This window comes from Gavialis gangeticus, unplaced genomic scaffold (genome assembly GCF_001723915.1).
Source record: "Gavialis gangeticus isolate Ggan-Ray unplaced genomic scaffold, GavGan_comp1, whole genome shotgun sequence".
NCBI lineage: Eukaryota > Metazoa > Chordata > Crocodylia > Gavialidae > Gavialis > Gavialis gangeticus.
Genome location: NW_017728960.1, coordinates 794475 through 806425, shown reverse-complemented (window position 1 = coordinate 806425; position 11951 = coordinate 794475). Strand labels below are relative to the sequence as shown.

Sequence of the window (11951 nt, the reverse complement as noted above, 5' to 3'; positions counted from 1 at the left end):
TTGCTCTGTCACCAATGCAATGAGGCCAGGGCCAGATGCCACCTCTCCTAAACCCTCCCACTTCAGCTGCACAGGTAGACACCCATCCCTCAAGCTAACCATACCCATGCACTTGTTTTGTTGCTAGAATACCTATTGCCACCCCTGCCACTGGCACACAACGGCCTTGCCAGGTTGGCCTTCTCTGTTTCATACCATGTCGGCAGAAGAAGAGGAGGAAAAGTGCCCTAAGGATGAAGCAGCTGCTTCCCAGGTACCATGGGCTCATGCTACGGGCCAATTTCCCCATTCCAATCCATCCAGAATGAGTGACGGGGCAGTCACCTGCTGTTTCTTCTTGCCCCTCTCACCAGCTCACCTAGAAGTAAAGCAAAGATGGGAATCAGGGGTCAATAAGCTACTGGAGGCTAGGGCTTTGTGGGCTAGTTGTCTTTCCTATTAGACAAATAAACTTATGTGCAAGCTATTAATACCCCGTCTGTTGTGAGCAAACATTAGCAGTCCTACATCATGTACAAGTGCCCCTACAGTCCACAGCCAGGTGTCTCTCATGGTCTAAACTGCCTCCCCTCACTATAGCAGTCTGTGTACTCAGCTTCTGAATTCCCATCTCAGACGTGTCTGTGTTCATAAAGCCCAAAGTACCCTGGGAGTCTTCACCGGAAACTCTGCTATCAAAATGCAAGACACAGTCATTCCTTGGACTCAGTTTCAACATAATGAAATAGAAATGTGGCAAAATGAGCCAAAATGGGAATCAAAGAGAATTGCTGGTAGAGTGTTACAGGGCAAGATGAAGAGAAGGACTTTTAAAGTGTCCGGAAATCCCGCTTGTGCAAACAGTCACGTGGTTGCAGCCCAAGAAAGGGCAAAAAACGCGGTGTGTACAAAGGCCCACCTCACGCTGCCTCACCCATATACATGAATTCACCTGGAGGACCACAGCTGAGAAGGGAATTCAGTCTCTGTATCCCCTTCAGCCCTTGGCCTATATGAACGTTAAGAGACACCAACTAGAGCAGACAGTGGCTATTTCAGTGCAGACCGGAAAGCTGACTGAGACCTGCCAAACTCATTTCACATAAGCCACTAAAACAAGACACCAGAGGGTAATAGTTTTGGCTCAGCAGTTATTTGGGCTAAGCTCAAATATTCAGCTAATAGGAAAGAGTCTCTGCTCCATTACCGAATAGCAGCCATTCAAGCTGTCACGTATACCCGCTGATTTCAACCAGAGAGCCAGCCTGGCTGTACCCCTTCCCAAAGCAACCAGCTGTTTGCAGCCATCCCTTATGCTACAGAGGCCTCTGCCATGTTTCCTGGTGCACAGAGGAATGTGTTGCTAAGTGCCTTCAGCTGTGATCCCAGCTGGGGAAAACAGCAAACAAAGAGCAGGAACGAAACACAGAAACATAAATTCGAAGGGATCCTCATCAAAGCAAAATGCAGCCCGAAGACCCTCACCCTGCAATGTGGGCACCCAATCCATAACTTCTCTGCGAGCAACCGTGCAGAAAGGCCTAGATTTGATTTCAAGTGATGGGTTTCTAATGGGTAAATTGTTTGGATGGCTAATTACCCATTAATCAATAGGCAGGCATCTGTTATATAAATGTCATGTATCTGACCTCTGTGCTGGAATGACTCACAGAAATAAGCAGGCTAGAAACTGCAGCGCTTCTCCCTGCCCCCTTGGTGCAGAAATGTGTGATAGGTCAGACAAAGCCAGTGGAAACACACATTCCCAAACACTGGTGAAAATTAAGGGGTGAATTTCTTTAGAGAATCACCAGGGGTATCATCAGCTTTCTCTTTGCAGACCAGTACCAGCCTTCCCGAGAAAATGAAAAGCCAGTTGCTATGTGCTAACCTGCAGTTGGGTCATGATGGATAAGGACCCAGCAGCAGCAGATCTAACAGACAGTCCTCTTTGCTGAGTCTGATTTCACTTAAAACCTGCTACCCCCACAATAGCCTTCTACCCATTCACTGGACTGGGCTCTGGAGCTCCATAAGGCTTGAAGGCCTGGATGCATGTGAGCAGGAACAGCCTAGCAGCCCTCAGTTCCTCAAGGAAGGGAGCTGTGGGTGACGAGGCAGCTGTAGGAAGTCTGTTTTCACTTGTCCTTGGGCTTCAGATTCTTATAGGTTATGTGTATAGGCTCTGCCTGCTGGAAAAGACCCCTGTGAAAGGTTATTTGGCAAACAGGTGGGTACAGAATCAACCCTCCCCTCTGCCTTACTCCCAGATGTCAGGAACAGGCTGCTGGGTGAAGCCCCATGCACCTTAATAGCATACACCTATGCTAGCTTTAGGAGCTCAGCTGGGCACATGAAACCAGGGCTAATCCAATCCAGCTACAGACATGTCACCCCTCTCCTCTGAAATGTGCCTGGGACTTCAGCAAGGGCTCCAGATACCCACACCGGAGGCTTGACAGCAGTCACACCTCTGAGTGCAGCACAGCCTGGCACTCGAGCTTCACCCCCTGACCCACACACACAATCTGCATCCTTGATTTACAGATTGCTGGCATTGCCGTGGCAGGATGCCTTCCAGCCCAGCAGAGAGATAGAGACTCCTCTCTGTGAAGCAGCTCTGCTCTCACATCTGTCCCCCAGCAGTGGGGCTCCGTAGGAGCCACCCGTCTTGGTTGGGTGATTTTTTTGGCCTTTCAGAAATTCCTGCCCATGTTCCATTAGCAACCCTGAGAAAGTTTCCTCCCTTCCTACCTCTGTTGTTCAGAGTGGGCACTTGCTCCTCCAGCGAAACAACAGCTATCATTTGCAAGCTTGTGTCACAGTGGTGCTTGAACTCTTGGGCTGTTTGACTAAGCCGATAAACAAAACAGGGGCATCTGCCAGCTACCTTTGGGCTCCCAGTGGAAGCTAATGATCAACCCATTGCTCCCTACCAAAAAATAGCCAATGAATAAACGATCTGGCCATGAGATGAGCCCCAATTCTCACAGTCACCCCCATCTCCCACCAGAAGCTCCCACTAAAGAGGGGCCATTGCTCTTGCAGCAGGGACAACCAGTCTGAATCCCTGTACAAGTCCAAGAAGAGATTTCACTGTTATCCTGTATTGAGCCCAATAAATTGTGTTTCACTAAGACACTTTCAAAAGAGCATGCACGCTTCAAGAGGGAGCAATTGAACCTCTCCTGGGCCTCAGTTCCCCCATCCATGAAATGGGGATAAATATATTCCTTTACCATCAGAAAGTCTAGGAAATTTAACTCATTGGTGCTCATCTTCCAAGCTAAATCAGAGATCTGCAAGCTTGCATGACCAGGCTCACTTCATCAGATGCTGTGAGATACTCAATGAAGTCTCCTTGTGCTGACAGCTGCAGAAAAGCCACACAGAGTGAACGGATTCCCTTTTGCAGGCTGATTATGATCATAGGCAAAGTCCAAGCTGCCCAAAGCTGTGTGACTTCAGCAAGGCCACGCCTCCACGCTTTGCAGTCTGCAACCTCATGGAGAAGCCGGGTACAGTCCTGTCCCCACTGCCAGCCTTGCACAGAAAACAGCTGGTTAATTTATAACAATAAAGCTCCAGGCACGTCCAGATGTAAATGAACCGGAAGGCCTGGGGAGGGAGCTAGGTAGGTTAACGGCATCCTGGGCTGCATGAGTAGGAGCATTGCCAGCAGATCGAGGGCAGTGATTCTTCCCCTCTATTTGGCACTGGTGAGGCCACATCTGGAGTCCTGTGTCCAGTTTTGGGCCCCCCACTGCACAAAGGATGTGGACACATTGGAGAGACTCCAGCGGAGGGCAATGAAAATAGTTTGGGGGCTGGGGCACATGACTTGTGAGAAGAAGCTGAGGGAACTATGCTGATTTAGTCAGCAGAAGAGAAGACCGAGGGGGGATTTAATAGCAGCCTTCAACTCCCTGCAGGGTGGCTCCAAAGAGGATGGAGCTGGACTGTTCTCAGTGGGGGCAGATGACAGAAGGAGCAATGGGCTCAAGTTGCCACAAGGGAAGTTAAGGTTGGATATTAGGAAATACTTTTGCACTAGGAGGGTGGTGAAGCACTGGAACAGGTCACCCAGAGAGATGGTGAAGTCTCCATCCTTGGCTGGCTGGGATGACAAAGCCTTGGCTGGGATGGTGCTGCTTTGAGCAGGGGGCTGGACTAGATGTGACCTCCTCAGGTCCCTTCCAGCCCTCCTCTATGATTCTGAGGAGGAGGAAGGGGAGATGGTGAACAGGAGCTGCCACCTGTGTCCCTCAACTAGGATGCACTCTGCCTGAGGCAGGTGTGAGGGGATAAGGGACACCATGCCCAGGCCACTCTCTGCCCATGAGAAACCACAGCAAGAAGCAGGACTCTCAGCCCACTTCTCCCTGCCCATCCATCACACAAGGCTTCCACGGCTTCACAGCACCTGCAAGATGGTGAACAGATGCCTGGATTTCACAGACAGCGGCTAGAGGAGTGTGGAGACAGGCAAGTCCACAGCAGTCAGATCTGCCCTGCAGTCTGCTCTTCCAGGCCTCTTCTATCTCCACTGGCCAGAGCCGATCAGTAGTTTCCAGCACAGTTCATTGTTTCGACTCTTCTTGTTACAAACACAACCATCCTGTAATCACACTGGCGCCCATCTCATGCCACAGCTGGACAGCCCTGACTGGGCTGGAGGCCAGGGAAGTGGACACATACAGACCCCGTGCTCCTTGCCTGCATGAAATACCCATGGTCAGCAGCTCGGCTGCTTTGGACATCCAGCTGATTCCTCTCTGGGCTGAGGAGAGCCCAGGCACAAGTCACCTGCCCTCACTTCCTTCCCCTACCATGAGAGCACCACACCTTGTCCCACCCCTGGAGACTCCTCTCCCCAACCAACCATGGGTTTAACAAGCAGAGGAAGAGGGCTGAATACCACCTTCCAAGCAACCACAGACAGACACTCCTCCGGGTGGATACGCAAGACCGGCCAAACTTCGGCAACAAAAATCCAGCCAAGCTCCTCCTTATCCTCCAAACGAAGCGTCCCATCCACCTGCAACCCCCAGGCCCAGTCCCCTCGGTGGGCTCACCCAAAGGCCCAGTCCTGGAGGCAGACTAAGACGACATCTTCAACACCAAGAGGATCCATGTTGCTTCCACGGACCTTGCAGGGCACCCACAAGGAGACTCAAGCCTCCATCTCACCTTGCGGCCACCTTCTCCAGCGACCTTCCCCCTCCGGCTTGCAGGGTGGCTGGGAGCTGCGACGCGGGGAGCAGGGGACAGGCGCTGAAATAGATCCGACTAAATTTAGACTGAGGAAAACCCAGCCAAGAAAAACAAGCACATGGTGCGGAAAGAGGAGCCCCAGAAATAGTAGCTAGCTCCGGGCAGCAGACAGGAGAGCTTGCTCCGAACTATGGCCGTGCAGAGCTACCAGGCACTGCAGAGACTTGCAAGGGGGTGCTGCTGGTCAGGCAGGTCCAGGTCAAGGTCCACCAAGTGGCCACGGCTGCTTCTGGTGGCGAACTGCCACGTTTCATGCTGCCCCCGCCCCAACAAAGTGCTGCTTCCCCCACTTACCACAAAGTGTTTAACCAAGAAACAGAGACACACTCCTCACCCTGCTCCAGACTGGTTCACAAGGCAGCAATGCTACAAAGCCAAAGTCAGGTTCATTATCCCCATTTTATAGATAGAGAAACTGAGGCATGGAGAAGGCCAAGTCACCCAGCAGAGTAGAGACAAAGCTAGGGCTAGAACCCAGGTCTCTTAAGTCCCTGTGGTCAAGCCTCTAAGCAACTACTTTCCTGGGGATTTACATGGCAGTGCATAGTGGGGAAAGACCCTATAACTTGCTCATCGAGGTCTGGTGGATATAGCACTGGATGGGGACCAGGGGATTTGCCACTACCTTGCTGTGTGACCATGGGCAAGTCCCTTTCCCCCTGACCCATCCCCTCTGGTCCATTAGGCCTGCAAGTGCTAAAGGGAAAAGGGCTTCTCCTTTGATGGGTGCAGTCCTGCAGCACCTGCCACGATGGAGTCCTGCTTTTAGCTGGGACACTTTCATGCCTCTGTCACAAAGACAGCAAGCTGCATGATGGTGGACGGCACTTTGCTGGGGCTGGTGGGGGTACTTTAGGGGTCTAAGCTAGCGATACTCAACAAGGCACCTTGGGATCGATCCTTTCAAGGGTGCTATGGGACACCACATAATATTAGCATGGCTGGGTGTGCAAACATGATTCACAAGGCAAACCCAGAGATTACAACCAGGGAGTCGTGGTGTTCAAGCATCTTGAGCAGTTATGGTCTTCCTAAGTTCTTCACAACAGAAGAGTTGATTAAATATTTTTCTGTAGTCAAAAAAGAAGGGACAACTAAGAACTGGCATTTTCTGAGGGGGGGTCTTGGGTCTAACAAGAGTGGCCTTGAGTCTAAAAACATTAAAAACCACTGGTCTAATCCAAAGGCAGTTTAGCATAGGGGCTTTGGATGTTGCCAAGAGCCTGCTGGGCTTCAAAATGAACACTTGCAATTAATGACTCATCTTGTTAATAAAGGTCTGTCTCCCTTAAGGGAGGAGAGCCAGAGCTTGCATTAAGCGCAGAAGAGAGTTTGCCATTGCCAATCTCTCCCTCATGAAAGGTACTTAGACACCAAAATGACAAGCAGCAGTCCAAACCCCTCAGACTGTGATCAACCCCGACTCCGAGCAGAGAGAAGAGGTGGAGAGGTTGTTCCCAATGCAGCTTTCTCCCAAGCACAGGGCAACAAGATGCAACCAAGCCCTGGAGAAATGGTTGTTTCATGCCTGACATTGTATCAGGGCTCAAACTCTGGACTTTACCCATTGCTTTGAAACCATTTTTGCTCTCCAAGAGGGTGGCAAGGTTTTAATAGTACATCCCCAAATCAGATCTTTAGCCCATCAGATCCACTCTTCTGCATCTAGCCCATCAGATCCACTCTTCTGGACTGTAGCTGGTACTTAATGTTTGAGAAGCATTGAGAAGCAAGGCTGGAAGGGACCTCCAGCAGTTCCCTGGGCCAAGAAGAAGAGGCAACCCTCCCCCTAGATAGTTTTTACCTCTATGGTCATGTTCTAACTCTAAGAAGGACGGCTTTTCACAGATAAAATAATGCATCCCCAAATACCCCCAAACCTCCTCTTGTAGCGTTCAAAGTGGTTCAACAGTGTCAGCAACTCTTGCTAACTGATCACACACCAGCCCATAGGTGGGTTATCAAGTCCAGCTCCTGCCCTCAAGAAGGTGATGGTGGGAAAATCTCAGCTTTCATAAACCAGGTTTCCAGAGTTGTCTGGAAAACACAGCTGAAAACGAGTCCCCTCAAAAAATCCCGAACCAGAATGCAAAGAGGTCTCTTGGAAAAGGTTTGATTAAAAAAAAAATCCATAAATTCTAAGCAGATCTCATGATTTTTCACAAGTAACAACATAAAAGACTAAACCACCAGCTCCTATCTGTTCCCCTGCCTTTGCAGACAATGCAAATCTCCAGTCCTGCCTGAAAACCAGCCTGTTTGGAGAGCAGACAGATTGCAGGCCCCCTCGTTAAACCCAAGCAAGACGGATTAATTAACAAGTCCACCTGTGAAAGAGATAAGCAGCTCTGCCAAAAGCATGCAGTGGGGTTTGCTTTGCAAAGAGCATGCCTTGAATTGCTGGAGTCTGGCTTGGCCTCAGAGAAGCAGTAAACTGCTGCTGGCAGTGTGTCTTTTCCTATCAGCTTGGGAGAGCAGAGTTACTTTTCCACTGCTAAATGCAAAGAAAGGTCTGCATCCCTGGCACTAAGCCCCCTCCTTCCATCCATCCTTCCTGCCTTCTTTCTTTCCTTCCATAAATCCGTCCATCCAGCCCCTCATGCCTTACCTGAGCCTTCCAAGGGAAAGAGAAGCAGGTGCTGGGAGAGACCACATAGCTTTAATTCCTCTACCCAGAAGCAAGTGTTACTCAGTCCCTGGAAACCATAATTCACCCAAAAGGGGCTCAGATACCATAGACTCAATAAAATTGCAGCTCCTGCTTTTTAGGGTGGCATCAAGACCTGACCCTTCCTTGTGAACTGCAAGAGCCTTCTCTGCAGCTCCCATCAGGCTCCCCACTCCTCCCCCCTCTATCTGCCCCTCTCCTGAGTCCCAAGGGCATCGTGTCATGGCCTCGGGGTTGTTTTTTCCCATGAGAATCCACCCCGGCCAGGGCTTGGGCTGCAGGGGATGGGCACCATCTGTTGGAAACCAGCTGCCAGCTGTGCCAGGGCACGGATGCCCCACGTGTGAATCAGTTACAGGGAGGGCAGGAGTGGGGGCAGCTGGAAATTCTTCCCAGAGCAGCAGAAGGTCCCATCCGGGCCCCACAAAGAGGTTTGGATAGGGACCTATTCAGTCCTTTCAAACAGGCCCCCTTATAGGAACCCCTGACTTTAACCTCTTAACCACTGCTCTTCTGCAGCAGGTCCCCCCCCCCCCAGCCATCACATGGGTCATGCAGAGCCATCACGCAGGTCACAGAGCGAATTTGCCAGCTCCCATAATCAGGAATGTGCTGCCAGGCCCACAAGGCCGTCTGGAGCCTTAACAAGGGGACTCACAGCAGATGTAACCGGGCGGCAGGTGGGATGCATGCGTTCAGCGCACAGAGGCTGGGAATTTTGCAGGCTGGAGTTGGCAGGACACAGCAGAGCTGCAGTGTGGAAGGAGGAGGAGGAAGCGGAGAAGACAGCTGTGCTGGCACAACCTCCCGCCCCTCTGGATCCATTCGGAGTCTGGGTTCAAAGGACCTGGGATCATCTCTGCTTCCTGGCCCTGCCTAGAAATGCCACAGCTCCAGCACTGCTGTGTCACCCCGGCCACAGGCCAGTAGGGCAGAGGGAGACCTTAAAAAAGAGGTGATAGGGAAGAGGGAGAAAAAGATCCAGACAGTCCTGGAGGTTTGGTTGGATCCCAAACAGATACATCCCCTTCCCTTCTCCATGCCAGACTAGTACCAAACCCCAAGTGGAGGAGTCCTGCTCTAATTAAAGCTCAGCTGATTAATCCTCTCTTGCCAGAGCCATGATGTGGATGGGGTAACAGCAACTCTCCAAAGGCAGATGAGATGCCAGGGTTCTGGTTTAGTGATGACTCATCCTATGAGGACACCTCTGAGGCACTGGTACATGAGTCTCAGCCCCAGATTGTGCCTGGGGGATGATGCAGGGCATTCAGCCAGGCCTGGACCACACTGACCACGGTCCAGGTTTTACCAAAGGTGCAGCTTTATGGCTGCTTAGTTGATTTGGTGCAACACTGTGCACGGACACAGGTAGGGCTTCAAGGTCCATCTCATCTGACTCGCCCACCCAAGACAGGATCATCCCTGTCCACACCCTCCCAGGCAGTTTGTCCAACCTCCCCGGCAATTACACCAGCCCTAATTCAACTAAAGCGATTTGATCTAAATCTCTGTGCAGACAGGCTCGGCCTGCCTTGCTCATTCCCCTAGGAAACCCTCCACCATCCTGCAAGAAGATGCTCAAGAGAGGATGAGGACCGGAGCAGTGGACATGGGGATGGAAGTCCATGGGCTGAGCCATGCAGGGTGCTAGGACTGGGATAGTCAGGACTGATGGGGAAGCCAGGATTGATGCAGTCCAAGGACAGAGGCAAAGCTCCCAGAGCCGGGTGGAACAGCAGCAAGGGGACCTGCAGTGGCAGCTCCAGACTGTGATGCACTAGCAGAGGCTGGAGGAAAGCTGGCATAGCAAACCCCAACTGCTCGCCCTCTGAAGAGAAAGCCCAAAGGAGCCAGTGCTCATGCTTACCTTGGTGAACCTCAGCCCTGCCATTTGTGCCGCTCTGGTCCCGACTTCCCAGTCTCACCTGCCAGCTAGAAGCATTGGTGGAAGGAGACAGGAGAAAAAAAAAAGGGAACCGAGTCTGCTAACGCCGGGGGACTGGCTTTGGTGCGAGCCGAAAACAGCTGAACTTTACGACAACCTGATCCGTCCCTGGGAGCCCAACAGAAGCTCTAAGTTACCACTTTAAAAATAGCCAGCAGTATTTTTGATCCCTAAAGCAGGATTCCAGGGGGGGAGGCTGGAGACTCCAGAGGGCCGAGGACGTTCTGGTTTACACCCGCTTTCTTGTCTGAAGACTTAGAGACCCCCCAGGTGATGTTGGCGAGACCTCGTCAGGATCTGACAGCCCTGCTCACACCTGACTGCACTGGACCGCTCCTTGCTATCTTCTTAGGGCGATGGATTTGGGGCTCTTCATGCCCCGGGGCTGAGTTTCTGCAGCCGAGAGGATGATCAGTCTTTAAACCAACTCAGTGGATCTACGAAAAGCAGCCAAACCGGGAAGGGCTTGGGCAGAATCCGGGTTTCAACAACTCCCAGCGCTGGTTTTGGCACAGGAAGGATCAAGATATATGTTGCCACAACAGGTCTTGTGCCCAGTGACCTGTGTCTTGTCTTGCTTCTTGGAGGGTCCACCTGGGTGGACATGGAGGGCAGCTCCGGGTACCTCTAGAGTGCACAAACCCCCTTGGAGAAGCTGGGGTGCTTTCTCTTCTACATCAGAAGCTGCAGGGGCTTCAGGGGATGGCGTCAGTGGTTCAGGAAGCTGCGGGCTCCCCCATCCCAGTTCTGCAACGGGAAGTTCTGGAGAACATCAGGACACCTCTGCGTCTCACTGCCTCCTCCGCCTTCCTTCAATCCTCCCAGCCCAGGCACCCATCTGGAGTGGAAAAGAGGGTGTTAGGAGTGTAGACACAAGAGACCCAGACTCCCCTTTGCATTTCCACTCCAGATCTGGGGCAAGCTGAAATTCTCTGCGCTGCATCCCTGGGGACAGCAGATGCGGGAAGCTGTTAATCCAGCTGTCCAATTGCTCCCCACCCACAACCCGCTTCTACATGAGGGTGAGGGGCAGATTTTCACACGAAAGCTCCCGAAAGGCCAGAGTACAGATAAATCAACAGACAGAAGCACCTGCTCCGGGGCGAGCAACTGTTCCTGTGCTTGGGCTGGGCTGTTCCATGTGTTTAAAACATAACCCAGGGTGGGAGGCAGGGGTGGGGGGAAATGCAAGTCAAGGGAGTGGAAATGGCTAAATAAAGCCTGAAACAGTTGTAGGGGAGCCAAACAGCTTGGGCTGTCGTACACCGCCCCGGTGGGAGAGCTGGGAGCTGCGATGCAGCTGGAAAGCAGGGTCACATCCTGCAACTGCACTGAGGGGACTGGCCCCCAAGCTAGAGAGGGGTCTTGGCAGGCCTGGAAATCATCTGGCCCCTCTGTTCGGAGCAGCCTGACCCCCGGAGCCGGGAATGCCTGGCGCTCTGGGGCCTGTCCAGAGGGCACCATTGCAATCGTGCAAAGGGGGCATAAATTGCCCCCCTTCCTGTGGCTTTTTACAACATGCCAAGCACACAAAAGGGCCATGCCCTGCACTGGGCCCAGCTGTTGGCAATGGTTGGAAAGCCACACCCATGGACTCCTGTTGCAGGGGGGACAATTTGGGGGCTCTTCACACTCCCTGGCTCAGCCACAGCTGGAACCATCCCCCTTCCCACGCTGAGGCCTTCGCTAGGAATTTTCCTCCCTGCTTTCTCCCCCCATCCCGGCGGGCAGCACAGCTGGAAATAGGGAAGGTGCCATCCCTCCACAGGCTGGAATATCACAGGGTCCTCGGGTGGACGTGGGGCAACCCGCCCCCAATGGGACCTGGGTGCATGGGGGACCTGCCGGGACCTTCCACCTGGAGAAGCCAGGAGTCTGCCACCTGGGTTGGGGAAGCCAGTAGCCGCGTGCCATGCGTGCGCACCCCCACGAGGTGGCAGCAGCACTCAAAAAGTGGAGCCAGAAGCTTGGCAAGACCCCCCAGCACCCGGACCCCTAGGTCAGACACGGTCCCAGGGGGTGCTGCTTGGACCAGCTGCACCTCTGCAGGCAGAGCATGGGATGCCTGGTGTCTCCACGTTG

The 11951-nt window shown here is 52.6% G+C and overlaps 1 protein-coding gene across 2 annotated transcripts in view; it reads right to left on the bottom strand.

Moving 5' to 3' along the window:
• The window catches only part of HFE2 (hemochromatosis type 2 (juvenile)), an 18017-nt gene extending 8005 nt beyond the window's left edge, over positions 1-10012 (bottom strand). The window contains exons 1-2 of one of the 2 annotated variants that reach the window (XM_019517389.1): positions 9792-10012; positions 196-358 (exon numbers count right to left, since the gene is read on the bottom strand). In XM_019517389.1, coding sequence (XP_019372934.1) covers positions 196-289 — 94 coding nt within the window. In that variant the 5' untranslated portion in view covers positions 290-358; positions 9792-10012. Of the gene's footprint in view, positions 1-195; positions 359-2733; positions 2804-9791 lie in introns of those variants that run through there. The other variant, XM_019517303.1, reaches the window with a different exon arrangement.
• Positions 10013-11951: the final 1939 nt, after the last annotated feature.